Source organism: Phodopus roborovskii, unplaced genomic scaffold (assembly GCF_943737965.1).
Source record: "Phodopus roborovskii unplaced genomic scaffold, PHOROB, whole genome shotgun sequence".
NCBI classification, from domain to species: Eukaryota; Metazoa; Chordata; class Mammalia; order Rodentia; family Cricetidae; genus Phodopus; species Phodopus roborovskii.
In genome coordinates this window covers 48494447-48522428 of record NW_026126517.1, presented here as the reverse complement: position 1 = coordinate 48522428, position 27982 = coordinate 48494447, and the positions used below count along the sequence as shown (strand labels likewise).

The following is a 27982-nucleotide window of genomic DNA, read 5'->3' as shown; positions in this document are numbered from 1 at the left end:
AATGTGGGAAGAGCACAATGGGCTGTGTTTGAAAACAAACACACTGGAATCGAGTGTTATAAGACCCAGCCAGTTCTAGAAGGATTTTATGATTTAAACCACTAAGGAAAGGTGTTTTGTTTTTTTATTAGTTTATCAACTCGTAAAATAACAAAGAGTGGAAAACGATAGAGAGTTCTTCAAATTTACAAATACAGCGTTGATGCTTTCCAAATACTCCCTCGATAAGGGCCAGAAAGGAACAGATAACACTAGAATCAGTTCCGTTTCAGTAACTCACTCTTAACTAAATCAGTGTTTAGAAAGACCAAAGGACACTTACCTTACCAGACAGCTCATTTGCCCAGGCTCTCTCTCTCCACAAACTATCAACTTTACCATCATTCCCAGATGCAAACTTTATGAGGAACTGAGATGGTCCCCCCTTAGAACAATTGTGCTTCAGGCTGGATAAGCAGGACACATTTGGGTACGTCCCTCCCAGTGACACACTTCTCCGTAAGGCAGCATGGCTGTTGCTTATCTGTGAATTTGGTCTTTCCAACGCTCCATGGATGTTTATATGGCAATCCATGTCTGGTGTGGTTGGTAAGCATGGGGATGTGCTCTGCGTGAGGATGGCATGGTCCAAATCAGGCTGGAGCTGGAGTTCTGGCCTCTCCGACATGCAGCCACCACGTGAGTTTTCAGAACATGACACAGTTGGTTTTTGTTGGGACAAGTGCACCGAAACACAGGAAAATCCCTCAGGCATCTTCTCACACACAGTCTGTTTGGGCCTCTTATTTGAAATGACTATTTTATTTTGCAATGAGCCCTTGACATGCAGTGGTCGTACATCTCTGACTTCTCCGGGAGTACAAACCATTTTAGACAATCGAAGCCCGTTGACAGCTGTCGAAAGAAAGCCTTTGCTGCCAGTACCATCTTCATGATGTGCAGCTTCAGTAGGAGATACAACCAACTGGTGTGACGTGTGGCAGGCGCCTCTGCTTGTTGGGGATGCGGGCGGGGTATTTGAAGGACTTCTGGGGAAAATGACCAGAGACGTGCAGCGCTTCAGCGGGACCTTTGCACTCCTGCTCACGGGCAGTTTCATGATCTCTACTCCACGATCCAGGTCCTCCTGGGCAGAGGGAAGCCCCCTGGGACTTGTGCACATAACTTCACAGGGAGTGGTACTGCCTGGCACACTTTGGTTGGAGGCACTGTCAGAAGGTAAATTTCCACTAAAAATGGTCTCATAGCCACTACTGTCACTGGCAACACTGCTGGTGTAGGAGCCTCCGCTTGTGACGCTCGCACACGACCCACAGTCACTGCCACTGCTGCTGTAAGACCCGCTGTCACTGGCTGAGAAGTTACTGACGCTGCCGTCACAAACGGCAGAAGCACCCAAGAGGTTGCCATCACTGGCACTGGGAAGCTCACTGTCCACCCCAGTGCTGCTGCAAACGCCATCCTTCAAAACACAGGTAAAGGATGTGTCATCCCTGTCAGCCACCACAGTGCTGGATGGAAGGTTCCCTCCGTACCTGGGTTGCAGCGAGATCTGCAAGCAGCTGCTTTTTTTACCACTACTTTCAGAGATTCTTTGCTCTATCCACGGAGCCAGTGGCGTCTGTCTGGGGGTCAGCCTCATTTGAACCACGCTGGCCACTGAGATTCGGGGCAGTCTCTTGCCATGTGTGTGAACGTGGCTCTCCAAGTCATCTCCAGAGGGTTCCGACGACAGAGGGTAAGTCTTGCTTCTTCTGGCTGCAAAGTGCAATCGTAAACTCTGTGCCATTTGTTCTCATTTCCAAGCATGTTCAGGGCTGAGAGTCAAAACAAAGATCTCTGTCTGTGGACAGGCTAGCAGCAGCTGTGCTGCATCCAGAGAAAAAAAACCATCCGTGGATTTAGAAAAGCCGGTCGGGAGGCGTCTTTTTAACCTTAGCACAACGTGAGACACCAGATTTCATAGAAAAGGACGACCCATGCCCGAGACTGACATTTCCCAAGTGTCTAGAAACGCTGGTAGTCAGAACGCCTTCACTGACAAAGCACTTGATTTCCAGCGACCTTTAAGCTGAGCTCAGCTGCAGCCCTGACTCAAACACAGCCAACCTTGTTTCAATTATACCTTCGCCAATTTGCATGAATGAGTAACGCAAGAACAACAAGCTTCTTACATTTCAACTTGAAACCGTGTTTTTTACCCCAGCCCTACAAAACGAACATTTAACTCCAGAAATCTCAATGCGTATACTTTCCCCAGCAATCCTGACCACTGATATTTTCACCCAAAGGTATACGATTACAGGAAGTGGGTAGGAATAAAACCCGTGTGATTGAGTATCAAATTGAAGATTGAATTTCCAAATAGTAGCTATACTGAGGGATTTAGTCAGGTTACTTAATGCTGGGAATATGGCCTGAAATATTTTTTTTTTAAGAGTAAGTGTAAACAGTTAAACACACTTGGAAATGTGAAAATTTTTTGGGGGGGTAAAACCTTAGCATTAAATTAAATAGATAAATATTTTAGCAAATCATAATTATGAAAGTGAAAGTTGACAGACTGAACTACAAAATGAGCCTTGTAACACCGCAGTAAACACTGAACAACCTCCTCAAGGGGAAATTAAAAAAAAAAAAAAAAAAGGCCGACGAGAAGCTGTCACCAACCATTTTGTCCTGTAATTTTCAGTCGTTTTGCAGCCAAGTAGTACAGCCTTTAAATGATGCCATTTATATTTTCACTATTAAAATCCTGCCAAGAAATAGCCTAGGCAAACATTCCATTAAAAATATATGCAGATTAGACAGAAAAGCGATACCCCAACATGGTCTGAACACATTGAATATTTTATTCCACCGTGTGCAATTCATTCTCTTAAAAAGAGTGTTGTGGTAAGTAAAGAAGTCTAAAGAGGATTTAACACATCAAATAAACATATCTCAATGCCAATTCTGTTCTGAAAGAGTTCTCTGCTGGCCCCTACCGGTGCTTTGAAACAACCCATGCAGCTGTTAGATACCTATAAGGAAATACAAGCCAGGCCACATATTTCATTATATAAACAAAGCGGGTACTTGTTTACGTTTTTTGCCTGCTACCCCTGACTTTGAGGTAGAATTATAAGTGCTGATAAAACTCTCACAGCAGAGAACAGTAGATGGCCTGTCCTTCAGAGGTTGTGATTCTGTGTATATATATATTTCAGATTTGTGTTTACTTAACCTTTACTTATTTTCAGCTTACTCGGCAATAAAAATTTAATATTTTAATTTCTCTCCCAAATGTCACAGACCAAGGTCGGTAGTCTATTTGAAAGAAACAAATTTATTTTTAAGTAATACTCTAGGGTATATTTAAGCCCCTTACCTGAATTTTATAGCCAAGACTCTAGCAATAAATTTATACTGGCTCATTCATAAGTAGAATAAAAAGAATGGTTTAGCTGTTTACACCACAGGGAACTACACCCAACTTGTATTTTTCTAAGTAAGTTTTTTTTTTCCTAAGTAAAAGCAAATATGTAAAACATATACTCATACTTTGTTTAAAAAAGAAAACTGCTTAAGTTAGATCTGCTTTTAATCTGATTCTCTAAGAGTATTTTTAACCAATTAAGCTATAACAAACTAAAATTTGTTAAATTTGACTGGAATAAGACATCACTTTAGAAGGTGCATACTAGTTAAATAATACAATAATTATGCTCTAGTTTAATGTAAGTCCTCATGCCTTTACAGACCTTAGTAAATACTCCTTTATTATTACTATTTTTCTGTAAGGTTAAGTCCTAATCTTGTTTCTTCCTTCTAACTTTCTTTTTGGATTAAGTTAGAGGTTTGCCATCTTAACTGGGTCATTTGTAATCAGTTAATCAATACACAGATCTAAGTACACAGGTCCTGGGATAAACCGTACAGTTATTGAGAAAAACTCTATTAATATAAAATAATCCTAGATGTTAGGTATGTGATGTTTTTCTCCTTGACAAACAGCGTTGCAATTTGATCTTGAGCTTCCAAACTGTGAGGACCACAACCAGGTCCTCCTCCCCTTCTGATCTTATTGAGCATAAAACAGGCACTGGGTTACCCCAGCTGGGAGGGTGAAGGTAGGGGGATGGGCACATACTGTCTCTGCTGCCACCTTGTTTAAGCTGATCCAGGGCTGGGAATGTAGTTCAGTTGGTAGAGAGCTCGCCTACTACACATGCAGCCCTAGATACGATCCCTGGTGCCCTATAAACCTGGTTATGGTGGCACATGCCTGTAATCCCAACATTCAGGAGGCAGAGACAGAAGGATCCAAAGTTCAAGGTCATCCTCCAATACATGGTAAGTTTGAAGACAGCATGGGCCACATGAGATATCATCTCAACAACAAAAAAGACATTCCAGTTGTAACTTCTAAAGGATTATTTAAAAGTTCTACAGACAGATGAGAAACAATGATACTTGAAGAATTTAGAGAGAAATGAGCCAACGAGGAGTCAGGTGAGAAAATCATGTGTTGAAATCCCAAAGTGCTGAATAGCCTGCATCGTGGGCTTACTACATCTAAGGCAGTAAGGGAGTCACAAAGCTCTGTTAGCAGGGCCAGGGTCAACTCTGAACTCAAGCCAGAGGAACGGGATGTGCTGGTAGCCCTCATCTAGGAGGACTCTTAAGCTCTTCCTGTCGAAATCCAGAGTCTGGAAAGAAAGGGACAATGCCCAAGGACTGAAGCCTGGTTCCTCACTCTGAGCTGTTTGGTCACTGGTTACTTCCACACAGAATAAAGTGATCATCTATGCTGTGCAGACAGGCTCTAAGTGACAGTAACTGCAGATAAACCTTGAGGACTGGTATCTACTCTGGTAGGTAAGTATACCTATCAATTTGACCACATTATAACACTTGGCTAATTGGCTAAATTCCAGCGTACACACTGTTTAATGTAATTCTAAAGATAGATGTGAAGATGAAAACTAGTGGCCTTTTAGTAAAAGCAGATGGTCTTCCACAGTGTAAGCGAACATTATCTACTCAGCTGAAGGCCTCAAGAGAGAGAAAAGACAGAAGACAGGTTTCTCAGAGACAATTTTGTTTGTTTATTTTTAATCTTTTTTTTTTTTTAAATAAATTTATCAAGACCAGGTTTCTCTACGCAGCCCTGGCCTTCCTGGAACTTACTCTGTAGACCAGGCTGGCCTCAAACCTCAAACTCAGAGATCCACAGGCCTTTGCCTCCCGAGTACTGGATTAAAGGCGTGTGCCACCACTGCCTGGCTTTTTTTTTTTTTTATTTTTAAGACTAATTTTTAATGTTTTTAATTATGTGTGTGTGTGTGTGTGTGCGCGCGCGCGCGCACATGTGTATAAGTGCAGTATTTTCAGAGGCGTAAGGTCCCTCTGGAGCTAGTTATAGGCAGTTGTGTGCTGCCTGGCAGAGGTGCTAAGAGTCAAACTCATATCCTTTGCATCTACTCTTAGCCACCACAAAGCCATTTCTCCAGCCTCCAAAAGGATCTGCCTCTGCCTCCAATAGAGCAATCCTGCCTACATTCATTCAGCTTGCCCAGATTCCAGACTTGTCAGCCTGTACAACCGTGTCTGTACACCAGTCCCTCCAAATCTCCCCACCTCAGATCCCAGTGAGGTCACTAAATCTCAGAAGCACCATGTCTCTACTACCCACATGCCTTCAGTGCAGAAGTACAGGTGTGGTTCTGAGACTGGTGACACATAGGTCCCTATGCACTGTTTTACTTTTGTTCTTTGCTTTGTTTTCAGGCACACCATCCTGAAGCCACAACACCCCTCTGTGTATCACTATGAACATAGACCATCATGACTACCACCACCTCATGACATGACTTAAAAATCAGCTAATAATAATAATAATAAAAAAAGGAATGTAGCCCCATTTTTTTTCCTCAAAACCAAGTGTCATATATGATTCAGGAAACGTGTTCCAGATGACTGGAAATTATTTCTACTTAAAATTATACTTGTGCTCTACACCCTACATTTCCAAAGAGATTTGCTAAGAAAGGAACAGCGGATGTCACAGCAACCACAAATTCTGCTCCCAAATCCCCAACCTAAAGATGCACTCAGACATGAATACATGAAAAGAGAGCAAACACATACGCCTATCAATCAGTAACAAGGAAAGAAATCTGAAACAAGTCAGATATCCCCTATGGAGAGTTTATGTGTAAAGTACAGTATTGTGACCTACAGGTGATGGAAAATCTTGTCTGGGTGAACAATGTGTCAATGTGGGTCAATCTACAAATATAACACTAAGGGAAAAGGCTGCCAGAGACCATTCGTGTTGTTGCATGCATGTGTTTAAAAACATACAAAAAGAAGCTAGAGCGATGGTCAGCTATTAAGAGCTCTTGCTTCAGTTCTCAGAACCCATGTCAGACAGCTCACGAACAACCTATAACACTTACCTCCAGGGCATCTGATGCTACCTTCCAGCCTCTGCGGGCACTGCACTAATGTGAACATACGCATTAACACATATATACACAATTCTTACAATATAAATAAAATCTTTTATAAATACACAAAAGAAAAATATGATAAAATGTTAAGCAGAAAACATAGGGTAGTGTCCACCACACATGGGGGAGTACAAGAGGCCTTTGGAAAGGAATACAAGAGGCCTTTGGAGGCTGCAGATGTTCCGGGTCTCGGCTGAGGCATTTGTCACAGACATCTGAATTGTTACTAAACATATTTGTACTGTGTCTTCTTTTTGTTTTAAGACTTATTTTATTATGTGAGTGCTCTAGCTGCATGTGCACCTTTATGCCAGAAGGGGGCATCAGATCCCACTATAGATGTTTGTGAGCCATCATGTGGTTGCTGGGAATTGCACTCAGAACCTCTGGAAGTGCAGCCAGTGCTCTCAGCCACTACGCCACATCTACAGCACTGCACTGTGTATTCCTATTCATATGCACATTTCATGGTTTAAAAATAAACCACCAGAGCTGGAGGGATGACTCTGGTTAAGAGTGCTTGCTCCAGCAAGGCAATGGTGGTGCACGCCTTTAACCCCTGCACTTGGGAGGCAGAGGCAAGCTTATGTCTGTGAGTTTAATGCTAGCCTGGTCTACAAAGAGAGTTCCTGGATGGGCTCCAAAGATACACAGAGAAACCCTGTCTCAAAAACCCAAAAGGAAATAAAAAACCATTTATTTGTGCATGTGTGTTCTATGTGAGTTTATGTATATGTGTATGTATCACGGTCTACATATTCCTTTAAGGTAGTCTCTTCCCTAGACCAGGTCTCACGGTTTCTCTGGTAGCCTGAAAGCTAGCAAACAATAGAGGTCCTTTCCCCTCTGAGCAGGGTTATTGGCTTTCGAAAGGCATTAAGACACTTGTTTGCTATCCTGATGCTGAGATCCAAACTCTGGTTCTCACCATTTTTCATACCCTTAAACCATTAAAAAAGAGATTCAGATAATTTAATTCTTCTTTTTGGTGTTTATATTTAATAACCAAAAAAGGCTGAATACTTAAAACTATTTTTTACATGTGTTAAAAGGTTTGTATTTGAAGTGTGCTAAAAACTCATATGCAAAAGACTGACCTTTCACATCGGATTAGCATTCAGTGATGGGATGTGACTGGACCAGGACAGCACTGATCTCAACAGACTAATTTATACATTCTCAGCTTAATGAGTTGGGAGGTAGGGACTCCATCACAAAAGTGACACCCCCCACACACACTCACACCACCACAACAAAGGTGAGCACTTCTACCAGACATTTCTCCCATGATGCTCTGTCTCATCGCAGGCACCCAAGCAGTCCTAAGTGCCCATGGGCTAAAACCCTAAATGCATGCCCTAAGTAAGTCTTTCCTCCTTTTGGTGATTCTCTCAGTGAAATAGAAAGCAGACTAACACAATCCACATGTTCACATCTTACAGGTATAAAATATAAATGTGAGCCACTCAGGGGAAGGTGTGAGAAGGCATCCTAAAGAGGGTAGAGCTTCCAGATGTTTTCTCAGGAAGACAGGAGGCAGAATGATCATTTTATAAAAATGAAACCAGGCTGAGCACAGAGATTCAGGCCCGTAATCCTAGCACTTAGGAGGCAGAAATAGGAGAATCACTCAAAGTTCACAGCCAGCCTGATCTACAGAGTGAGTTCCAGGACAGCCAGGGCTACTTACAGACCCTGCCTCAAAAACAACAACAACAACAAAAGCAATACAGTTTGGCTTTGTTCTGGCCTTTGTGAATGATGCTAATCCCCTTAGTATGTACAGGCTTGTAGGAGTGTCAGGATAAGAGAGTGGACAGACACTGAAACTAAGCAAGAAGAGCTACCATAGGACTTACCTTCCCAGTATCCACATAAAAGGATAAGTGTGGTGACGAACACATATAATCCCAGCACTGGGAGAGAGGAGGTGGAACTAGGCAGGTTCCAGGACACTCAAAGGTATAGCTAGGCTGCCTACACAGCAAAGCTCCAAGCCAATGTGAGGTTGTTCTCTGACCTCCACTGAAACTGGTGGGATGGACACACAGACACAGACAGACAGACAGACAGTCAGACAGACACACACACACACACACACACACACACACACACACACACACACACGTAGGAGGATACAATACTATGGTAAATACACACAACTACAGATATTCTGGGATTCAGAGTACACGGCATGGGAAACAAAAGAGGGGCTTCTTTCCTCCATCTTACAATCCTGACAACCAGGGGAGGTGCTTGGGAACAGACTGGAATGGAAGGGTCAAACTCCAGGAAAGGGGAAAGAAAAACACGGAACCTCCATAAGCAGCCCTTCTGTCTGTCCAACCACAGGATCCTGAACCCTCCCCCCAGGCCTGAAGCTCACCCTCAATGCATCCATCCTTCACACTCGCGCAGGGTAACTTACCAACCGGTTTTCATCAAACACTTCGAAAAGAAGCCGGTGCTGCTGTGGAAGGACCTAGGTAAGAGAAACAACCTTTCTTTAAAAACATGACCATCTAGCCACAGGTGCCAAGAAAGACCTTCAAAACATGGTTGCTTGTTGACCCAGTTACACACTTAAATTACACATCCAGGCCAGACTCACATCACCCGTGGCCTCCTGAATTCAAACAATTTGATTGTAACGATATGTAGAATTTTTCTAAGCAAAAGTCTTTTTTGTTCAATACATAAAATCTACTTAACACCGAACATAACAAAACCACTTTTTAAAAAAATGTATCAGAGGTTGAAGATGTGACATAAAAATACATTTAGGCAGGGCATGATGGTAACTGCCTTTAACCCCAACACTATAGGCAGCAACAGGCAGACCTCTGAGTTCTAGGCCAGCCTAGTATACAAGATGAGTTCCAGTCCAGCCAGGGATACACAGTGAAAACCTGACTCAAAAAGCAAACAAAAAATATATTTAGGAAGGAGTTTAGTGGATATAGTACTTACACAGGCTAAGATCCCCTCCATAGGGCATGATGGAACTCACTCTGTAGACTAAGCTGGCCTCAAATTCAGTGATCTGCCTGCCTCTGTCTTCAAAGTGCTGGGATTAAAGGTGTGTGCCCCAATTATCCAGCAGACAATTATATTCACTTGACAAAGATAACCATCACATCAGCCAAAGAACACCATGTTGAAATGAAGGACACCCCTACTACAAATGAGAGAGTAGTTCATGTATCATCCTAACCTCTGAATGGTCACAGATTGGCACACACACCCACACATTATTTGAGATCTTCTCTTTATATCTGATTTCAGGAAGGCAGTTAGCTCAGGATTCAGTTGCGCTATACAATATATAAACAGCAAGCAAAACTGCAAAATATAATCTCTGAATGTGTATGTATTTTATATATAGAAGCAATGCAAAGTTTTTCCATTTTATAATTACTAAGTATGATCAGATCATCAGTAATCATAGCTGTCAGGGGATGGAGAGTGGTTTAGGGGTTAAGAACACTGGATGCCAGAGGACTCTGGTTCAGTTCCCAGCACACATGAGACAACTTACAGCTGCCATCACTCCAGTTCCATGTATGCAACACCCTCTTCCGGCCTTTGCAGGCTCCAGAACAGAATGGTGCACACAAACTCACACAGGCTCACCCACATACACATAAGTAGAGCAATAAAAGTAAAAATACATCATGAATGCTTCCCAAAGAAAACGAAGTAGCTAAGATAAGAAAACAAAACTATAAGAGGCATCCTTAGAGATGCTTAGGAAACCAAACAAGTACAGTACAGAATGAGAGTTTCTGGAGAGCAAAGGCTGTTGGGATAAAATGGAAATGGTTTAAGGTGAATTTGAGGTCCTCTGTCAAAATACAGAAAATGGAAAGCTGAAGAACAAAACAAACAAAGGGGTTGGGAAATTATCTCAGGCAAATCCCTGGGTTTGGTCCTCAGCTGGGGGGGGAATGGGGGGGAGGTGGTAAGACAAAATAACACAACCTTGGCAGTGGTGTACACTGAGAAGGTCAGCCTGGTCTACAGAGTGCCAGGACTACCTGTCTCTCAAAAACAAAAACAAAAACAAAAAAAAAAAAAAACAAAAAAAAAACTTTCTGAACACATTCTAATCAAAGAATTAGAATTAGGCCTAAAACAAAGGTTAGGAAAAATATGATGTGTACATCTGTGATGTATGCATGTGTGCACATGTGTGAAAATGTGCTCACCTATGCCATGTGTGTGTGGATGTCAGGTGCCTTGTCCAACCACTTATTTTTTGAGAAGGATCTCTTGCTGAAGCTGTAACTTCTCATTCTCTCTAAGCTGATCAGCTAATCAAGCTGCTTCTGCCTCTAGCACTGGGGTTACTGGTATGTGTCATTATACCTGGCAATAACTGCTACATTTTTTTTTTTTAATGGTCTTACTGCAGTTGAGGTAGGGTCCTATTATGTTGGACCTGCTAATCTCAAAATCCTAGGTTCAAGTGATCCTTCTGCCTCAGCTGACGACAGGTGTACCATCACATTCCACATTACCGAGTGAGTAGCCCAGGCTGGTCTCAAACTATGTAGTAGAAGCTGCCCTTGAATTCCTGACCCTCCTGGCTCCACCTTACAACTCCTCCTCCACCTGACACCATCCAGCCAGGCTTACATTGACATTATAATGTATATATAAGTAATTGCACTATTAGGAAATCTTCTGGGCTGCAGAAAGAGCTCAGTAAATAAAATGCTTGCCTGTATGCATGAGGACCTAGATTCAGCCCCTAGAAGCCATGTAAAAGAGACCATGAGGTGAGGCATACTTCCAATTTCAGCACATGGCATGGGAAGCAGGCAGATCCCTGGGACTCAGTGGCCAACCAGCCTAGCCTAATGGGTACACAGTAAGCCAGTGACAGATCCTTACCCAGTGAAAAAGGGTGGGTACTTAACAAACAACCCAAGATTGTCCTTTGGTCTCTAAACACATGATGTGTACATGTACTTGCACATCCAGAAAGGGGAGGGGGAAGCAAAATATATTCCCCCCCCAAAGAGACATTTCCTTCAAGGATCTATTAAGAGATATGAGAAGTCACATTTAAGTGACATTTCTGATTTCGTGGATTCATAAAAATGTCAGACTAAAGACTTCAAATCATTTGGGGCAACTCTGCATCTAACCAGGTGGTAACTAGGACTAGTCATAAGTGGTACAGTGTTTGCCTAACATTTTCAAAACCATAGATTCAATCCCAGCAACACCATGCCCCCCCACACACACACCCCACACACAGTGATTTATCATTATCAGGTTGGTCTCTGGAGGACTATATTGACATCTAATTGATGTAGGAGGCCCAGCCCACTGTGGGCAGTACCATTTCCTAGGCTGGGTACCTGAACCACATACAAGAGAAAGGTACACGGTAGGTCGCAGCATTTCTCTCAGCTCTTGAACATGGATTTTATGTGAGCAGCTACTTGAGGTGTAAGCCAAACAAACTCTCCCCTTCCTGTTTTTGTCCAGGGTTTCATCACAACAACAGAAATGAAACCAGAACACTAATGATGTTCAGTTTTATTCTCTCATCATCCACATCTGGTTCTGGAAACAGTCTGCTGCTGGCTTGAACAAACTGCAACATGTTCCCTCCTCTTCAGTTTTCATGAGACACTGGTAGAGTGTGTAACAGATGTGACCAAGTGCAGCTATAGGGGGTGAAACTCTTTCTTCGGGAGATAGGGGACTACTTGGACAACCTATTTCTCCTTAAGTAAGCTTTGACAGTTTGTATCTTAAAAATTAACAAGTTTATGGGTAGAGAAACGGCACTGGCATCCCACTCCATATTATCTATCTCGTGTCTGAGAAAACATGAGAAATTCAGCAATATGGATGAAATAGTCAGAAAGGAGGAAGGGAAAGTCAGAGATTGAGGGAAAAAGAAATGCTAAAATTAAAACTCAGTGAATGTGGGGCTGGAGAGCTGCCTCAGCAGTGAGGAGCACTGAGGCTCTACTTGAGGAATGGGGTTCAATTCCCAGCAACCACATGGCAGCTCACAGCCTTACTCCAACATCTCACACAACAGCTTATTTTAATTCCAGGAGGACCTAACACCTACACTCACACAAACACACCCACACATACTTTAGGTACCTACACTCACACATACATACCCACACATAGAATACACACATACACATAAGAAAATAAAATCAATCTTGAAAAATAAAATTCAAGACAGAGCCCAAGTGTGACACCCCTCCCCAAGAACCTACATAAAAACCTAGATACAATGACCGATACCTGTAATCCCAATACTAGGGAGACAGGCAAGCTTACTGTCCATCTAGCCCATCTAAATCAAAGGGACCAGTGGGCCAGTGAGTGAACCTCCAGAAACAAAGGCACTGAAAGTTTTAACATTGTAAAAATGGCTGTTCCCAAAAGCAATTCAACCCCATCCCCATCAAAACCTCAATGAAATTCTTCACAGAACTAGGGGAGAGGAAAAAAAATATATATATATCCTAAGATTCAGGTGGAAATGAAAAGATTTGTTCAAATAGCTAAATCAATCCTAAACAGAAGGGACAATGTTACATAGTAACAAAACACCAGTAATGGCACCTGGAGAAAACAGCTGCTTTAATCCTGGGTGGATTCCCAAAGTAAAAGAATGAAACCAGACCCCTTTCTGTTGTCTTGTGCAAAAAAACAATTCAAAATCCATTACAGACCTAATATAAACCCCGAAGTTTTAAAAATGCCTAGGGAACATACTTCAAGATACAGAGGCAAGGGTTTTCTGATGCTAATAAAGATGCTAATTATGTAAGAAATAATGACAAAAAATGACATTTGGGATTATATGCCAGAGTGAAGAGAATCTGCAGAATGGGTAAAATGTGTGTCAGTCTCAAGTCAGATAAGCCTCAAAAATTCAACTCCACAAGAATCAACTCGTCCAACCAATAAGTAGGAAGAGATCTTACCGTGGCAGGGGATGGAGGGAAACAAACCCTGCAATCAGAAAGCAGAAAGGGAAACGGAGTGGGGTGGGGGTGTAACTGGGGAAAGGAGGAGCCAGCTGGGAGGTGTGGTGGTGGCAGGGCATGTCAAGGAAGTTTGTGGAAGAGGGGATAAGGGAGAACAAAGAACAAATGTTTGAACATACCATTACAGAATCTATTTTGTATGCCTACCAAAAAAATAGTATTAAAAAAAAAAGATTATCCTATATTCTGAACTCATCAAGGACATTTTTATAATCAATTTTCACATTTTCTTGTGGTTAAAAAGCAAGAACAACAAATAATCTGAAGGCAAGTAGAGCTGTACTTTAGTTTTTAGTTCATTCCCTTCTGTAACATCTTTATGTTAGGTACTTCATGGAAATGAATCAAAAATAAAGAAACAGCTGGGTGTTGTGGTACATGCCTTTATTTTACACAGAGAAACCCTGCCTCAAAAAAAAAAAAAAACAAGCAAACAACAAAAAACCCTAAATAAATAAATGGTATGCAAAAAAGACAAATACACATTCATCAGTACTGGGACTACCACTATACGACAACAATGATAAGTTAATATTACAAAAGAACAGAGCAAGGCATGGTGCACACCTTTAATCCCAGCACTCAAGAGGTAGAGGCAGGCAGATCTCTTAAAGAGTCGAGTCTGAATGAGATCCTCTCTCAAAAAAAAAAAAAGAGAGGAAAAAAACCAATGTGCAAAGAAAATGTTGGTACATTGAAAAATGCACAAACATCCGAGCAAAATACAGTAAGGAAAGTAATAATAAATTTTAAAAATAAGCAACCAAGCTACTTGGGAGGACTTTGAAAATTCCTGAGCAATACTCATGCCAAGGAAACCATCCAAGGTGGCCTCTGGCTAAAAAAGCAAAACCAAAAGTTAGTTTCACTTTTCTCTAAATTACTCTAACCAACTCTGCGCCATTTCTTCAAGAATCCAAAATCTCAGGCGGATTTTAAATGCTGGTTCTGCCACGCTTAGCGGAGGGAAGGAGAACCATCTCTGAACATGGACGCCATTTCTTCCCCTCACTAAAACTGAAGAAGGAAAACACAAACCTGGACTACATAATGCAGGCAACAGGCTTCTTCCCCCTGACTGACACCAAGTGTGCTTGCTGCACAGTTGCAGCCACACCTGATTCTCTCTCTTTTTTGTTTTGTTTTAATAAAACAAAATAAATATTTACTCAGAAGAGCATTGCACTAAGGGGAAGAGATTAGAGGAGCCTGGCAGATGAGAGTCACCAGTGACCTTGGGAGTGAGCCAGGTCAGAGTGTGAAGGGTACATTGGAGACACAGAAATGAAATGGAGAGACAGAGGCTTTTTGAGAACACTGGCCATGCATGAACCCACAGGTAAAGGGGAAACAGAAGCAGGAAAACTACTTTAAGTAAAACACAAGCAGAAAGGCTTCACCTTTCGAAGGGACAGTAAGGACTTGAGAAACAGTCCCCTCAGAGTCTCTCGTGGGAGCTGGAGTCATGGTTGGAATCTAAGGTGAGGTGAGAGGCTGGCAGGTCAAGGAAGAGCAGCATCTACTTAGCCACAGCCACCTCCAAGCCCACACGGTTCTGCTAAAGAGGAGTGAGAACGCTCAAAGTGTCTCCATCACTCCCAGCCTCACAATAGTCTTTCACTACTCCATCACCTAACATTTATTTTTCATAGCAAGATTAATATTCCTACCATGCCATCAGAGGATTCTTAGTTTTAACTCTCTTTTAAAACATTTATTTAGTTTTACTTTAGGTGTACAAGTGCATGTGTTCCTGTTACATTCAGAGGTGGGAACAGGGCACTGGAAGCCTGGAACTGGAGTGGCAATAAGACAAAATGGGTCCTAGGAATTGAACCCAGGTCTTCTAAGAGTAACAAATGCTCTTGACCCCTGAGCTACATCTTCAACCCCTAATTCTAACTCTCCTTAAAAATGTTTGCTGGGCACACGGACATGGTGGTGCACACCTTTAATCCTAACATTCAGAAAACAGAGGCAGGTGATCTTTGTGACGTCAAGGCCAGTCTGATCTACATATAGCTAGTCCCTAGCCAGCCACAGTTCACAGTGAGGCTGTGTCTCAGAAAAAAATTTAAAACTTGCTTTAAAAAATTTTGGGTCCAGTGAAATGTCTTAGCAGGTTAAAGGTGTTTTTTATGCAAACCTGGAGCTTGAGTTTGATGCCAGGAACCCACCAAAAGGTGGAAAGAGAGAGTCAAGCTCAGCTGTCTTCTGACCTCCACACGCATGCTCCATCATGTGCATGTCCTTACACACACACACACACACACACACACACGTAATAAAAAAATTCAAAACTCTAGGCAAACCCCAAGATGTATTTTTAGAATATTGTAAATGAGTATTTAATATTGCCTACAAAGAAAAATATGTATTTTTTCTTTTTTAATAAAATAAAATGCATACTTACTCTGAATAGTATTTCTTCATTCCATTTTGGATTCAAAGACTAAAAGACAATAAACAGAGTATAATTTATTTTTTAATAATTTGTCATATAAAAAAGTTTATTGAACATTTTTGGAAACTGGTTAAATCTAACCTTTTTGATAGTTTTCGTCTGAACACTGGTAAGGACGCCACTCATTGGGTCATACAATGTCACTCTCACATAAGGGTCACTGTTAAGAAGAAAAAGACATTTTGGTGGTAGTTCATTCAATCCAGCTGTTCACATTTTCAGATTTTGAGAGTTTTCCTTGTTAACAGTTGCTACCATTCTTTATTTCTATTACTCTGTATCCTTAAAAGCCAAGGCTAAGCCATTTTCAGAAACTTAGATTTTGTTAAAAAGCTTAAGTACCACGTCAGTAAAACAGGCTAAGACTGGGTGTTGTGGTCTCTTACCCATAGTTCTAATGCCTTACAAACTTTTTAGATAATTGGTGGTTGAGTCAGGAGCTGTAAAACTAGCTTTTCCAAACCATCTCATGGTATAAACCTTGTTACAAAGCAATGACCTGCACACACATGGTCCACATCAATTCATGTAGGCACACATACATATAAATAAATAAAATTACATGTTATAGAAGCCCTTCTAGTTTCTTTTAAGGCTTAGTTTTTTTATTCACACGTGCGTCTATGTGTGTGTGGGGGGGGTACCCATGCAAGAGTCCCTGGAGCTAGAGTCACAAAGCTACCTGACATAAATATTGGGAATCAAACTGGGATCTCTGCAACAACAGTAAGTGCTCTTAACTGCTGAGCCCTCTCTCCAGCTCTGGAAACCCTACTAAAGGGAGACATGGAAGAGGATAATCTGTGACACATGCTTTAAAGAGCACAAAGACTGAGGACACCTTTTTTCCTGTGTATCTCAGAGCTAGTACTGACCCTTCTCAGTACCGACCCTCCAAACCCCCCTTGTTCTCTCCTACACCTTCACACTTTAATTTACAATTTACTCCCAATACACTGGTACCGGTTAGGACCCACCCTCCTTCCCACTCTCCTGTGTCGAACCGATCCACATGTCCAGCTCTCTCCACCTCAGAAGCCCCAAATCAGGGCATTTCACCAACTGCTTTATCCTCCAGCTTTCCCTTTGACCTAGTTCTTCTAGGTATATCAATGTGTTTTGAAACTCCTCCATTCCTGACTCCCCCTCCTTCCCAGTAGAGTAGAACACATTTTTTTTTCTTCCTTTCTCAGTTAAACTTTACAAGAGAAACTGTAAAACATGCTTGGTAATAACACTTATACAGCAACCACTCCACATCAAAGACTGTTCAAAAACAGCTTTTGTGGATCAGGGCCAATTATTATCCTTTTCTCCAAATTGTATAAACTACACAGTAGGGGGAGTGCTGAGAGAGACTACAGCACCTACTCCACTGAAAACAACACTCAACCAACAGTGACCTCCCTTTCTAACCCCTCCATTCCTACAGCTCTAAAGAACCACCAAGTCTAGTTTCTCTCTGTCCTCAGCTCTTCCTAAATTCCTCTTTTCTCTTCCACCCTTCCTGACAAGCCCTAACATCTCTATATAACTGAGAAGAACCTTGATTCTCCTGCCTCCATGTCAGGTGTTGGGATTACAGGCATGCATCACCTCATCCATTTCATACGGCACTATGGATTAAACCCGACTTTCAGCATCTAGGCAAGCTGTCCTATGTCCTCAGCCCCTCTCTGTCTTTCTTAAGCCCCTTTTCTGCAAGTTTCATGCCTATATTCCCTAAGGTGTTCATTCACTTGGCCTTCTGTTCTCTAAATTCCCCTCTCTAATCTCACCCATAGTTTTTAGCACTAACTATATAATGTCAAATAAAAACTATAAAAATTGCTGGGCTTGGTAGCACAGGCCTTTAATCCCAGCAATTAGGAGGCAGAGGCTGGCAGATAGATCTTTTCGAGTTCAAGGCAAGCCTGGTCTACGTAGGTCCTGTTCCAGGCCAGCCAGGGATACATAGTAAGAACTGATTCATACAAGTTATCATCTGGCCTCCAGCTACATGCCATGCCACAATAAATAAATAAATACAATGTTAACAGTCTTCTATTATTTCCTTCCTTTTCTTCAGTGTGGCTGATTTATATTTTACTTCCTAGGGAATGACAGCAGTTAGAAAACATTTGAGCTCACACTGAACCTACACTCAGTATGGGGTATGCAGATGCATCAAAGTGAATGACTCTCAGAGACAGTATGACACCTCAAAACTCACAGCAGCTTGCTCTAAACTCCCTCAATTAGAACTCCCTGATAGAGACTAACGTGGATTACACACTGAACCCCAAAGTTCTCAGCCTACAATGCCCTCACCCACATATACTAACATATATACTCTTCTCTCTGAAAACTACCTAGCTATAAAGTGTTTCTGTGATTTTGTTGCGTTGTCTCCTCTGCGTTTACCTGAATGACACCCTGAACCTAACCTCTCCCCTGGGGACTGGTTTCCTGGGTGGGAACAACCTGAACACAGATCAGACAAGAGTCACAGGACATTGGCCATGACATGCAAACTTCCTGAATTACATCTGCTGGCAGGAGGTGCTCCGACAGGACGAAGGACAACAAAGGCACTCTGACAACACATTGAAATGCCCAGAAAATCATGGGGATAGGTCTGGAGTTTACAGACATTCCCAAGAGACCTCATGACTGAATTAGAAACAAGCACATAACAACCACTTTGTAAGACCCTGAAGCAGTTGAGTCAAACTGAAGACTCCAGGGTCTTCTGACTCATAGACTACGAGATAATAAACACATGCTCGGTCAAGACACCAAGCTGTGGTCAACGTTATCAAGCGGCAAGAGATACACAGTCCTCATACGGCCTGTGACTGTCAATGTACTGTGTACATTCTGCAGTCAAGAATGTTTGGTTTGTAGCCATTAGGATGTATCCTTTAGGCCAAAGTTATTTGGAATACTACATAAATTTGTTTTTATCACTTGTTTTAAAAATTTATTATTTTTATTTTTAATTTTGTGTGAGGGTCTGTGCACATGAGTGTTAGGGTCTGCAGAGGCCAGAGGCTTTGGATATCTCTGGGTCTGGAGTAAGAGCTAGGATGGGAACCTGGGTTCTTGCAAAAGCAGGAAGCACTCATATCTGCTGAACCTTCTCTCCAGTTCTGAAAAAGGCGTGTTTTTACCCATTACTATAGAATTTTCCATTTTCCCTTTATCTCTGTCAAATTTTGAGTCACACATCTCCAAGTTCTATTGGTAGGCATACATCCATTTCTAACTACTATATTCATAATGATATTATTATGATTGTGGAATATTTGGAAATAGTTTCATGTTGAACTCTTACTTCATCAGGTTTTAATGTATTGACTTTAATCTTTACCATACCAATTTTGAAACCATTTTTCCCAACTCAGCTGTGTCACTGTATTTTAAGCACATCTTAAAGAGCTGCTTCATTATTTGTATGTACACACATGCAGTGTCTGCAGAAGCTAGAAGAAGGCAGTGGATCTCCTGGAGCTGGAGGTCTAGATCGTTGTGAGCCAGCAGATACAGGTGCTGAAAACCAAAATCCAGTCCTCTAGAACTCAACCCTGAACAACCTCTTTAGCAACCTGTAAGTATCGCCAATACACCCACTAGTGGATGGCAGGACCCTCCGTTCCCCCAATACATCCTTCACTACCGAGGATTCAACACAGACCACCCCAGCCCTAGATTTTTGAAGGTGTTACAATGTAGCTCAGGCTGGCCTAGAACTCACAACCCTCCGGAATGCTGGAATTACAGGACTGGAACATCAGATCTAGTGAGTCTTACTTTCTAATTTATTGTAATATCCTCTATCATATGTTTACTTCTCTCCATTAATGTTTCATGTAATTACTGACATGACTAAATACAAATCTAAAGCTCATTATTTTCCTTTCCTTGCCCTGCCCCCTTTCAAAAAACAAAACAAATTTGTTTTGTACTGGCTTTTTAATTTTTTTAAGAACTTCATTTTTAAATTTTTGCTTTTATAGCCAGGCACAGTAATGCACACCTTTGATCCCAGCACTCAGGAGGTAGAGACAGGTAGATCTCTGAGTTCCAGGACAACCTGGTTTACAGAGCAAGTTGCAGGAGAGCCAGGGCTGTTACACAAAGAAATCCTATCTTGAAACAAAAAGAAAACAAAAAATGAAGTACACACACAAAAAAACCCCACAGAAACAAAATTTCTGCTTTTATAAAGGCTGTAATTCTCTGCATTACTATGGTTTATTTATATCTTCTATTATAGACCCTTAACGACTCACTTTACCTATGCTTTCTATTATACTGCTCTTCCATATAGGTTCACTGCAGACCACATAAAACATACACCCATCCTTTACACTGTTACTTCCACGGGTATGGCCTGTATCTGTAATATAAAGCCACAGGACAAGGTTGTAAACCATGACCCTAATGGGTCCTGTATAAGGCTAAGAGCACATGCTACTCTTGCAAGGGACTCAGGTTTGATTCTGAGTACAAGCAGCCCAAAACCATCTGTAACTCCAGTTACAGGAGATTCAACACCTTCTGACATCTGTGAACATCAGGAACACATACATATACACAAAGACAAAACACCCAAACACATAAATAAAAATTTTAATTAAAAAAAGAAGTATCTGTAGATCCCAGGTGTTCATTGCTTCAGATGCTCTTTTCCTTCCTGAGGGTCTGAGCTTCCATCTGGCATCAGTTCTCTTCACCTTTAATATTTCTTCTTTAAAAAGATTTGCTATGTGCATGTAAGTGCAGTGCCTTTGGGGGCCAGAAGGGGGTGTCAGATCCCTGGAGTTGGCCACAGGCAGCTCACTGGAAATGATCTTCTGTGAGAGCAGTACAGGCCCCTAACTGCTGAGCCATCTCTCCAGCCAGATGTTTTCAATAATAGAAAATAGTGTGTTTCACTTATTCTTTTTATTTATTTTTCCCCCCACACAGGGTTTCACTGTGCAGCCCTAGCTGTTCTGGAATTCACTGTGTAGAGCAGAACTCAGAGATCCCCCGGCCCCTGCCTGCCAAGTGTTGAGATCAAAGGGCTCAGACCACCGACCAGCTTGAATACTTACTCTGTAAACATGTTTTATTTCACTATTTAGCTTTCTATTCTTTCTGGAACGTAGTTATGACAGATTGTTCTTTTTCCTATCATCTTCTAACTGGTAAATAATTCCCCTTGATGTAAGCTCAGTTCACCCTTTTCTCTACACTGCTTCCACAACCACCCAAGCATTTCAGTGTCAAATACTGTATTTCAGCTGCAGAATTTCCCTTTCTTTTTATTATTTATTTTGGTCTCTACTTCATCCCTGAGACTTCTGATGTTTTAACTAACCATGAGCATATACCCTTTCTTCCTTTTTTTCTTTCTGGTTTTTATTTGTTGTTTTTCCCAGGACAGTGGCTCTCTGTGTAGCCCCAGCTCTCCTGAAACTCAAACTGTAGACCAGGCTGGCCTCAAATACCGAGCTCCACCTGACTCTGCTCCCTGAGTGCTGGGATCAAAGGCATGCACACCTCCTACCCACACAATCTTCACCAGCCAAAAGCGTGTTCCACTTCCCTGGATCTTTATAGACCAGGTGATTGCGTGTTGAACCATGGACATTGTAAACTGAGCTACAGAAACTCTGAGTTCTGTTATTCTCCTCTGTTTACCTACCTTCTTTGGGCAAGGGTCACAAACTCTGTTGGGCAATGGCTCTCTGCTCAGATCTTTTGACATCAGCTGAGAGTCCAACTCTTTCAGCATCCACACCCCTGTTGTGCTTCCTTCAGATTCATTCTTCTCGTTTCCCTGCCCACCCCAGAGCCCACCACGGTGCCCCACACTGCTCCAGATTCTCAGGCTGTGGAGACTACCAAGCCTTGTGACTCTATGTAGCTTGACTAATTCCTTTTTTACTCCCCCAGACAGGGTTTCTCTGCCTGTCCTGGAGCCCTCTCTACAAACCAGGCTGGCCTTGAACACATGGAGATTGGCCTGCCTCTGCCTCCTGAGTACGCCACCAACCCCCAGCTCAGACTGATCCCTAAAATGGGGAGCCACTCCACACTTCTCTCCCAGTAGGGGTCACCACCAGGACTGTCCTGCTTTCTTCATTCTCTGCTCAGAGAGCTACTTTCTATATTGTATCCAGACATTACGGCTGTTATCCACTAAAGGACTGGGAGAATTAGGATTTTATAAGTTCCTGGGAGCAGAACTCAATGATAAATCTATATTCATCACTAAATTTAATTTTACAAGTTTGGTAATTCAGATACCAAGAATGATTTCACTGTGCATCAAAATTTGCTAATATTATCATTTAAATTTTCATTTAATCAAAGTTCAAGAAAAAAACCTAAGACATGCCAAATTTTAAAATCCAAAAACCATCATATATTATACTTACCTGGCTCCCAAGATATCTTTCTTGGCCAGGCCTATGCCAGCTATCACCTTCACTCTCACAACTCGTGTATTATCCTAAAATACGAAAGCTCTGCTTTATTTTCATATGACTAGAGTTACCTAACAAAAGAACAATCTAATACAATAATATTACTAAAATTAGAGAAATATTTCAAAATAATTAATCTGATTAAAAGCTACATAAAAGAAAATAAAAACAGAAATAACTATTTTTAAATACAGTTGATCACATACAAAGAAAAGCAAAGAACTAAAGTTATTACACTCAATAAGAATTTAACATTAGTTACAAGAAAAAAAATCTAATGACAAAAGTTACCACTGTTGCTGTGTTCATGACATAAAATCAAAAGCATATAATCATTTGTAATAATTACTAAGGAAGGTTGATTATTTTTAAAGTCTCACCAAATAGGTATAAATAATAACACAGTACATACACTGTAACGTGTTAAATACCAATTATTTTGCAAATCATAGTGAAATGAGATCTTATGGGAGAACTTCTTTGTCTTAAGAAGGACATATCATCTGAGGGGAGCTAGGGGAAGAGTTAGTGGGGTGAATGTGATCAAAATACACTGTATACAGCTGGGTGTGTTGGCACACAACTTTAATCCCTTTGGCGGGGACACTAGGCAGATCCCTGTGAATTTGAGACCAGCTTGGTCTACATAGTGAGTCCCACACTAGTCAGGACTGTATAGTGAGATGGCAGAAAAAGAAAATGGTGGGGCTAGAGAAAAGGCTGAGCAGTTAAGCTCAGCAGTTAAGAGCACTGGCTGCTCTTCCAGAGGACCTGGGTTCAATTCCCAGCACCTACATGGTGGCTCACAACCGTCTCTAACTCCAGTTCCAGAATCTTAAGATTCTTCTGGTCTCTATGACACCAGAAACACACACAGTATACAGACATACATACAAATAAAACACCCACACACATAAATAAAAATGTAAAAACATACATTGTGGGAATGAAGACATGGCTCGGTGGTGAAGAACAGGTGATCCTCTTCCAGGGAACCGGGGTTCAGCTCCCAGCATCCGCATGGTGGGTCACAACCATCCGTACCGTCACTTCCGGGGGATCCAGGGGATCCAACACCATCGTCTGCCTTATCCAGGCAGAGCTCCCACACCCATAAAAATAAAAAAGTCGTATGAAATTCTGAACCAAGTAGCAAGAATATTATACTTTTCTAAAGAGATACATATCAAAATATTTAGGAGGAAATGGCACAAATTCTGTAACCTTTTCTCCAATGGCTTAGCAAATAAAAAGCTGGATGTGAGTCTATGCATGATTTAATAAAAGGGAACAACACAATGCTACCACCCTGTGGACTGAGTTAATGGCTATAGAAGGATATGCTACACCCCTCTCTTTAGATCTGTCCTGGAACTCGCTCTGTAGACCAGGCTGCCTCTGCCCCCCAAGTGCTGGTATTAAAGGCGTGCGCCACCTGGTATTCTATTTTCTTATGATTTTCTTTTATCACTTTTAATTTTATGTGTGTGTTTGTATGTGGGTCCTGGTGGAGGCCAGAAGAGGGTGGTACAAGGGTCCTCCAGATCTCAAGTACAGGCAACTGTGAGCTGCTCTATGAGAGTGCTGGGAACTGAATTCAGGTCTTCTATAAGAGCAGCAAGTCTTTTTAAATCCTGAGCCTTCTCTCCAGTCCTCAACACCGTAATTCTTTTGTAGGGAAACTTAATCCTCACACACATATGCTTGTCAGCAGAAAAAGCCAAGAAACAAAGTGGTACCCTTTTTGATTCCATCCCCATATCTGCAGTTAAGTGCATCTAAGGAACCTACTGCTATGGGATAATCCTTTTGTACATGGTAAAGACTTGTTACTTGGCTAATAGCTAGAATTTTTCCAGGTAGAGGGAACGCTGGGAGAAAGAAGGGCTGAGTTGGGAGTCACCAGCAGATACAAAGAGAAGCAAGATGGACAAGCCATACTGAAAAAAGGTACCACGCCACAAGACAAAGCATAGATTTAAAAATATGGGTTAATTTAAATGTAACAGTTTAACTAGTAACAAGCCTAAGCTATTAACTACGCATTTATAATTAATATTGACTCTGTGTGGTTACGTGGGAGCAGCTCTCAGGACAGAAACTTCCACCTACAACCTACTTCTCACTAACTGGGAAACAGTTAACTAACTGGGAAATAATTTAGAGCCTCTAAAGACCTGGTAGTCCCCCTGGGAGCGGCTGGAAGGGTGTCAGGTAACAATGCCCAGGTCCACTTCCTTTCTCTCCTACCAAAGGTTGGTGAAAAAGACTGGTACCCTTACTCCCAGCATTGGTACAGGAAGCAGCACCAGGAAGATCTCTGAATTCAAGGCCAGCCTGGTCTACACATAAAAATTCCAGGTAGTGGAACCCTGAGTTGTTTTCCAGTGTTAATGCAAGTGACCATTGGAGTAAATCATGTAAATTATATCACAAGTCTTCATTTAGCTAATGCTTTCATGGTAAAATGTTTGCAAACAGAACCTCTTTCCACATGATATACATGGAAGAGCTAAGACTCATCAAAAAGTGGGAGAGGTATTAGATCCAACTTCAGCATGCTTAAATACTGCCCAGTAAGTCAGTGTCTAATCATTGTGTAAAATGAAACTATAATTCTCTCTACATTCCATGCCATTTCTATCCATTTTTTTTCCTTGTTCCAAATTTGTTCAAATCCATTTCTTTCTTTTGGAGATCGAAGCTCACAGTATAGCTGTGGCCCTCAGCTTCCCAAATGCTGGGATTACAAGTCTGTGCTAAGAGGGCCCACTAGATGACTTTGGACTTTTTTTTCCCCTCTGAGACAAGGTCTCTCCATGTAGCCCTGGACCTTGCTACATAGACCATACTGGCCTCAAACTCACAGAAATCCTCCTGCCTCTGTCTCTGGGATTAAATCATGGCTTATGCAGTGCTGGGGATCCAATACACGGCTTCTGGCACACTAAGCAGACATTCCACCCACCACGCCACACCCTCAGCCCAACCACTTTTAATCAACAGCAGAGGGTTGCCTACTCTAAAACTAGTCTGTGAGTTCAAAAGGTAACATAGCTGCCATATTCTTTAAATAAAGTGTGTGTGTGTGTGTGTGTGTGTGTGTATGTGTGGTGTGTTCCAAGCCCGTTTAGTTGTGTGATAAACCAGAAAATAAATGTCAAATGACATCAACGAGCTGCCAACTACAACCAGAAAACAAACCTAGTGAATTTTTTTTTCCTCCAGACAGCAAAATCCTTGGAGGCTGGCAGTCTTTTATCCCCCGTCTCCCTGGTGCTTGGCACAGTGCACACAGAACAGTTAATGAACGTCTGCTGAGTAAATATTAATAACCCAATTACCACCGCAAAGGAAGATGCTCACCACCATGTCTGTTTCTATCCTCCAACCTCACTCTCTTCCTTAATGTGCACAAAGTAGACACAAAAAGATGGAAGGAAATTTGAGTCATGAAACGCGCACATCTAGACCTCCACCGTGGGACTTTAACAATCCTTAACTACAAAGGTGAAGTTCCTAGCCCCAGTTACTGCTGAGTACCTACTATCTGCTGCACAGATCTCTAGATCGGCCTGGCAGATGAAAAAGACCATCAGGAATACAGATACTAGGCCAAGAGGGAGAAAAGAGATGGGGAAAGATAACTTTAGCAATATTTAGTCTGCAGTCAGCTGGCTCTGATGGAAGGAGGTGAGAAAAGAAATCTGGGAGCCTCGGGTAGCAACAGAAAGCCCAAGGACAGGGCAGGGTGTCAGCTGAGTTCCTCCACCCTGGGTGTTTATGCAGCAGTGCATTGTCTCCTTCTAACTCATTCTACACAACAATGGGGACTAGTCAGACTGCAACCTCTACCTAGAACAGGCTGAGGACTGCTTCTGAGGACTAAGGAGCTAGGACCATCTATTGCCACAGTCTGAGCATTACCTGAGCACCGAACTATTTTCTAAAGGTTTACTATTTATTGTGTGTTCATGAGTATCTTGCTTCCATGGACTCATATACACTGCGTCCATGCCTGACTTCCACAGAGGTCAGAAAAGGGCATCATTTCAGATGGCTATAAACCACCATGTGGATGCTGGGAACCAAACCCAGGTCCTCTACAAGAGCAGCAACTGCTCTTAACTGCTGAGCCATCGCTACAGGCCCTCCTGTAACATTCTGAAGTACACAAACATTTAACCCACTATGCATTTAATCGACGGGCAGAACTATGACTCACTACCCACTATCAGGCTTTGTCTGCCTCTTCTGCCTTTCTCCCCAACTGCTCCTCTCAGCCTCCAGTAATCACCAATCAACTCTCAACTTTTAAAATAAAGACCTATTCTTTGTGTGTGTGTGTGTCCTTTGCAAGCTCTCTTAACCAGGGAGCCATCTCTCCAGCCCCTCTACTCACAATTTTTATGGCAGCAACTTTTTAGATTTCCCATAAGAAAAATCTTAAGCCCCCGTCATCTCCCTAAGCCTGGCTTACTTCACTTAATATGTCTTCCAGGGCACCCATCTTAAAAGCAAAATAAAAGGCTCGCCTAAGAAATCTAATTCTAACTGCAACACAAAAAAAGGTTCTCAAAATACCCTTTAGTAATTATTCTACATTAATAAAGCGCCCACTGTTTATAAACAAAAAGCTCTAGGGGAAGTGGGGAAAATTGAAGGGCGCAACTTGCTAAGAGAATGCACCATTACAATAGTGTTTGGAAGTACCTGAGAAAGGAACAGAAATGAGGGGGGATGGGTATTTCCAGCTAACTGGGCCCAATGTTGATAAAAGGTCCATGTGACCGCTAGATTAAGTAACAGGAACTCGAAGATTTAATACACACACATACACACACACACACACACAAATCTGAAAGGGTCACTGTTAACCACCACGAAGCCTTTAATGCCCCACCCATTTGAGGCAACCGCCAGCTCCATCGAAGCACTCCTCAACAGGGCCTCACTTTCTGTGAGCGCGAGGCAAAGTGGCGATTAAGTTGTTCGACTGTAACAGACGGCTTTGCCTGTTTCAAACCCTAGGACTACAGTTTCCTAAGCCAACAGCTGTGGGGGGTTCTTTCAAGTATTTATACTTCTTTTGCCTTCATTTTTTTAAAAAAAGCGCTAACAAAGGCCGCGAAACAAAGTGTGAACTTCCCACATCTGACACTTGCGGCGGAGTCGATGGAATCCCACCTCCCCGCGTTCCCACCCTGGCCTTTGGGAGGCCATGGTAGGAAAGTCGCTAAGTTCTGTCTGCTCCCGCTGCGGCAGGAGAGGGAAGCTGAATCCCGGGATGTCGCCCCACCCAAGCCATCGCCCTCCCCGAGAGGGTGCGCGCGGCCAGGCCGCAGCCAGGGCCCCCGGAGGCCGCCAGGGAGGGCGATGGCCCTGAGCAACGGGGCGAGCGGGCGGGGACCTGCTCCCGCAGCCGCCTCGTGCGCGCCTCTCCCCACCCCCCCCTCCCCGCGTGTCCCGCTCTAGAGCGCGCGGCCGGGCCCCGGCCCGGATCACCCTCTCCCCCACGCCTCGATGGGC

General features: G+C 42.4%; 1 protein-coding gene across 1 annotated transcript in view; it reads right to left on the bottom strand.

Annotated features, from left to right (window-relative positions):
* Positions 1-27982, bottom strand: part of Nedd4 (NEDD4 E3 ubiquitin protein ligase) — a 111318-nt gene that overhangs the window by 53384 nt on the left and 29952 nt on the right. Inside the window, exons 4-8 of the mRNA XM_051197406.1 lie at positions 23391-23565; positions 22406-22479; positions 16077-16155; positions 15945-15983; positions 8926-8979 (exon numbers count right to left, since the gene is read on the bottom strand). Of these exons, the coding sequence (XP_051053363.1) occupies positions 8926-8979; positions 15945-15983; positions 16077-16155; positions 22406-22479; positions 23391-23565 (421 nt within the window). The remainder of the gene's footprint in view (positions 1-8925; positions 8980-15944; positions 15984-16076; positions 16156-22405; positions 22480-23390; positions 23566-27982) is intronic.